Below are 5874 nucleotides of genomic sequence, written 5' to 3' on the forward strand. Positions count from 1 at the left end.
TAGCAAGGTCAGCCGTCAAAGCATCCGGAGACAGTCTCCGTGCCGACGAGAGTTAAGGTGTGGAGGCTGTTGCTACGGTGACGGAGCGAGGGGTCCTCTCTCTCTAGAACATCAAGCCTGACTTGAGGAACGACCGGGACTCTGGGGAAGGAAAAAACAACACACGAGGCCAGTTAGATGTTGAAGTTCTAGAGGTTAAATCTCCTCCAAACACTCCTGCCATCTCTCACTCTCTCTCTCTCCTCAAACATCCCTTCTTCTTTTCAGCTCTGTCTCTCCCCTTTTGATCCCTGTGGTGTTGTTGACACACACACACACACGGGCAAACACACGCACACACATCATTAACACACACAGACGCACCTCTCCCCGTCGTGTCGTTGCGTTCTGCGGACGCAGCAAAGTGTTTACATTTCTGCATAACAGCAACCATGAACCACACCTTCACCCCCTCTCTCTCTCTCTCTCTCTCTCTCTCTCTCTCTCTCTCTCTCTCCCTTTTTAATTCCTCCCTCACTCTGTCCACATGTTCTCATCCATATCTCTGTTCGTCCCTCCCTCTGCTCCTCTCCTCTCCTTCATCTCCTCTCCCATCCTCTCCCCTCTTTTCTATTGTATTAAAGTCGATTGAACCTTATTGTACTGTATTTTAACAGTGTGTGTGTGTGTGTGTGTGTGTGTGTGTGTGTGTGTGTGTGTGTGTGTGTGTGTGTGTGTGTGTGTGTGTGTGTGTGTGTGTGTGTGTGTGTGTGCGTGCGTGCGTGCGTGCGTGCGTGCGTGCGTGCGTGCGTGCGTGCGTGCGTGCGTGCGTGCGTGCGCGCGCGCGCGCGTGTGATTAGTGGGCAGGGTGTTAAGTGTGTCTAAGCTTGGAGAGCCAAATGTCACTAGGCCCTGAAACAAGGTCACATATTTCACCACATCCCCCCTGGGCCTTTACTACCACCACCAATACAACCTGCACCACCACCACCACCTCCTCCTCCTCCACCATCGGCCTCCTCATCCTCTCTGCCCTCCTTTCCTCCTCCCCTATTCCTCTCTTCGTTTCTCTGGACCATCATCTTTCACCACAATTATTTTTTTATGGTTTCTTCAACCCTCTTCTCTCCCTCTGTTCCGCACCTCCTCCGCCTCCTTCTCTTAATGTCCTTCTTCAACTCTTCCTCCTTCACCTCCTCTTATCCTTCTTCAGCTCCTCCTCCTCCAACTCCTCCTCCCCCTATCTTTCTTCGACTCCACCTCCTCCACCTCCTCCTCGCATTCTCCTCATTCCTCTGTTCTGCATTTTGTGGCCAATTAGGTTGGTCACAAACCGGCATGCTTTCAAACCCCTCCCTCCCTCCCTCCCTCCCTCCCTCCCTCCCTCCCTCCCTCTCGGTCGCCCTGTCTCTCTCTCTTTCTCTCTCGCGGTCTCTCTCTCCCATGTCCGCCCTCCTCTCTTCTCTCTCCCTCTATACTTTCATCTCTCCACCTATTGTGTCTTCCTAACTCTTTCTTTCCTTCATTATTTCCTTCTTTATATTTCAATTTTTTTTGCCAATATGGGTCTTTGATTCTCTTCTTCTTTCTACTTTTCTACCTCCCCCCCCCTCTCTCTCTCTCTCTCTCTCTCCTGATTGTAATGCGATGTCGTTCTATCTATTCAGCACTTTTCGTCTTAGTCGTTAATTAAGAACGTGGAAGGTGAGAGAGTATGGAGATGTGTGTGTGTGTGCGTGTGAGAATGTGTGTGTAAACCAGCGTAGGTGTAAAATGTTCTACGCAAGAAGGGGGGGTCGTGTGTCCTACTGTATTTGTCATTGTGTGTTGGTGTGTGTGTGTTTGTGTTTGTGTGTGTGTGTGTGTGTGTGTGTGTGTTTGAAAGGTTTGTGTGTTTTGGTTAATTAGCTCTTTTAAGATATTTTTTTCTGTAAGCCAAGTGCTTTGACCGCCACACACACACACACACACACACACACACACACACACACACACACACACACACACACACACACACACACACACACACACACACACACACACTCAAACATTATATGCCCGCATATATGCACACACATACACACTGAGTTTGTAGGCTTCTAAAGCTTTAATCAACACACACACACACACACTAACACACTCACACACACACACACACACACACACACACACACACACACACACACACACACACACACACACACACACACACACACACACACATGAAGCAGATCAAAGAGAGGCCACTGAGAGTGTGTCTGCTAAATGTCTCCACTTATCTAACCTGGGCCCCAACACACACATGTTCTCCATGTGTGTGTGTGTGTGTGTGTGTGTGTGTGTGTGTGTGTGTGTGTGTTTGTGTTTGTGTGTGTGTTATTCTATATTCGTGAACATGTCTTGTTGGTGTGTGTGTTTGTCTTCATTATTGTACGCCGTGTGTCTGTATCTTTTTGTATATGTTTTGTCCAGATTCGTATTTGTATTGGATATTTACTTAAACGTTTTAAGTCTTCTTTATTTGAAACAATACAATAAAAATGTATTCAATGTTAATGAGGTTGTGTGTGTGTGTGTGTGTGTGTGTGTGTGTGTGTGTGTGTGTGTGTGTGTGTGTGTGTGTGTGTGTGTGTGTGTGTGTGTGTATATATGTTTGTGTGTGTGTGTGTTTTCTTACCTTGTGCTGCATTGTCTCTCTGGTTTCCATTAAGTTCAGGTTTTTCCTCATTGCTAGCAGAATCTATGTAACACACACACACACACACACACACACACACACACACACACACACACACACACACACACACACACACACACACACACACACACACACACACACACACACACACTCAGGTCAGTGTGTGTAAGTGAGAGCAGACGCAATAAAGTACATTTTCAGTCAAGATGACTAGACTTAGGCTCCTGATTCGGCACCCAAAACTTGCATCAAAACATCTTTTAACATGTTAAGTAAAGTCCTTCAACATGCTCCACAGCAAGCTAGATAAGAAGATAGCATGTTTAGTGAATTACTTGTAAATGCACGTGTAGCTCACTGGGGTTGAGACCAAGATAGCATGTTTAGGCGAGTTCTTCTACATGCTACACATCTAAATAGCCAGGGTAGGGAACAAGAAAGCATGCAAGATAGACAGACAGACAGACAGACAGACAGACAGACAGACAGACAGACAGACAGACAGACAGACAGACAGACAGACAGACAGACAGACGGTTACCGTTGCTATGGTTGTTGATGCTGTGGTTGTTGCTGCTGCTGTGGATGTTGTTGTTGCTGTTGCTGTGGTTGCTGTTGCTATGGAGTGGTTCGGGTTCCGGGGAGGAGGATGACAGCTTCATGGCGTCCTCCACCCTCTCTCTCCTCTTGGACTCAAACTCCAGGGCCTCCTGCAGCCTCCGCTTGGCCTTCTTCTCCTTCTTCAGACGCTTCTGGATGGAGGCTGAGGGGGGGGGGTGGGGGGGGGGGGGGGTTCGAGAGGTTAGAGGTCACGCTGGATTCCTACCGGTTTCACAGATGTATAGCAGTAGACCGGAGGTCCATTTGTTTCCAATGCAACACAGCACTGGCTCGCCGCATTGCGTAGTGATGCCGCTGTGCTTCGCATACAGTAGTAAATGATAGCCTATGTACTAATACATGTGATATAATACTATACAAAAAAACAGGGGATTATTATGTTTTTGGTTGGGTAGCCTGCACATCATTTTAATAGATTTCATTTCATAGTAATGTTTTGGGGTCATGTCAGGAAAGGACGCGTATTATTTGAGTAACCTTATTTACATTTACGTCTGTGTACCAGTGTTGCAGTCCATTCCCCAAATCTTTCCAAAGTCCAGGTCTGTGTGTGTGTGTGTGTGTGTGTGTGTGTGTGTGTGTGTGTGTGTGTGTGTGTGTGTGTGCGTGTGCGCGTGCGTGTGCGTGTGTGCGTGTTTGTGCGTGTGTGTACCTCTGCTCTGCAGCTCAGAGTTGAGCTGTCTCTCCAGGGTCTCTCTCATCTCTCTCTCCCGGTAGAGCTCCATCTTCAGCTCCCGCTTCTCCGCCTGGATCTGCTTGTCCTGCACACGGGCGTTCTCCACGGCCACCTTCAGCAGGCCCTACAGGGAACGAGAGGAGAGAGAGAGAGAGAGAGAGAGAGAGAGAGAGAGAGAGAGAGAGAGAGAGAGAGAGAGAGAGAGAGAGAGAGAGAGAGAGAGAGAGAGAGAGAGAGAGAGAGAGAGAGAGAGAGAGAGAGAGAGAGAGAGAGAGAGAGAGAGAGAGAGAGAGAGAGAGTCTTTAAATTGTAATCTTCACTTTTTATTCTTCACAATTTCAATATATTTTTACAAACTTTACCTGCAAAGGGAATTTAACTTTCCTATGCCAATGAAGGCTTTTGAGTTGAATTGAGATTATTACAATTTAATTGAAATCCACTGAATTGAGACGAAAGGAAATAAATTGAATTGAATGAATTGAATTGGATGCAATTCATTGAATTTAAATAAATTGAATAAACGACTGTCTTACCACCTACCTGGCTACCTGTGCACAATTTGCCCCTGCACTACTAGTACATGATCGGAGTCTCCTCCAGAGCTTAGGCAGACCGTTTGCTAAAGCTAGCCAGCTAGTTGCGTCTTTTTATGAGCCAGAGTTTACTCCGGCATGTTTCACCAAATTGCCGACCCTCTTTTAATTCATTGAATTTAATAAAACATGATTTGATATAATTGAATATAGTTAAATGTTGTGATGAGGTCAAACATGGGGAGGTCCTGTGAACACCTCCTACCTGTATGTTGGTGAGCAGCGTCTCCACGGACGACAGGCCGTCAGCGAATAAGAACGGTGCAGGGAAGCCAGGGGGCAGAACCTGGCCAGAGGGCAGCCTATCATAGACCGGTTTCACAGCAGGCAGAGCCAATGAGGATTCTTCTGTCAGAGAGAGGCGGAGTCAATCATTGAGGATGTGAGATAGAGACACAGATAGATAGATAAATGGATGTATACTGGTAGACAGAAAGACGGACACACAATTTGTCAACTTTTTTGAAGGTATAAGTGGAAATTAAGCAGCAACGGATTCAAACACACACACACACACATACGCACGCACGCGTGCGTGCGCACACACACACACACACACACACACACACACACACACACACACACACACACACACACACACACACACACGTCAACACACATGTCGTTAGCATTCTGACAATCATGTGCCGCACTAATTGGCGAGGATTAAAGATGTCTTTAAGTGTGTGAGTGTGTGCGTGGGTGGCTGTGTGTGTGTGTGTGGGTGTGGGTGGTATCTTAATCAGTGTTAATTTCACAGCAGAGTTAACTCAGTTGTCAGTATGTTGGGTATTAAGGAGAGTGCAAGCACCGTGACACACCATAAGCACATACACACACAAACACACACACACACACACACACACACACACCCCCACACACACAACACACACACACACACACACACACACACACACACACACACACACACACACACACACACATACACACACACACACACACACACACACACTATCCCTCTCCTTCTCATAACACACCTCACTTTAAAATGTATTCGATCGCACCGTTTTTCGTAAGTTTGAGCTCAATATCACTCTGTGTCTCTCTCCCCACTCTCATCACAAGGGAGGGAGAAGAGAATAAGGAGGAGAGAGAGAGGGGGGGGAGGAGGATGAAGAGAAGAGAAGGGGGAGAGGAGGGGGAGGAAGAGAGAGGCGGGAGGAGTATGATGAGTAAAGTGATAGGACTGGACGAGCTGAGTTTGTAGGAATGGAGAAGAGGGGGAGCGCGAAAAGGGCCATGCATGCTTTTAGTGTATGACCTTTAACCCCTTTTAAACATCC

At 47.2% G+C, this 5874-nt stretch overlaps 1 protein-coding gene across 1 annotated transcript in view; it reads right to left on the reverse strand.

Annotated features, from left to right (window-relative positions):
- Positions 1-5091, reverse strand: part of dachb (dachshund b) — a 7153-nt gene extending 2062 nt beyond the window's left edge. The window contains exons 1-5 of the mRNA XM_030338601.1: positions 4776-5091; positions 3951-4098; positions 3219-3440; positions 2657-2719; positions 1-141 (exon numbers count right to left, since the gene is read on the reverse strand). The exon at positions 1-141 is cut by the window's left edge and continues 2062 nt beyond it. Coding sequence (XP_030194461.1) covers positions 104-141; positions 2657-2719; positions 3219-3440; positions 3951-4023 — 396 coding nt within the window. The 5' untranslated portion in view covers positions 4024-4098; positions 4776-5091 and the 3' untranslated portion in view covers positions 1-103. The remainder of the gene's footprint in view (positions 142-2656; positions 2720-3218; positions 3441-3950; positions 4099-4775) is intronic.
- Between the last annotated feature and the right edge of the window lie 783 nt (positions 5092-5874).

This window comes from Gadus morhua, chromosome 17, assembly GCF_902167405.1.
Source record: "Gadus morhua chromosome 17, gadMor3.0, whole genome shotgun sequence".
In the NCBI taxonomy this organism is placed as follows: Eukaryota; Metazoa; Chordata; class Actinopteri; order Gadiformes; family Gadidae; genus Gadus; species Gadus morhua.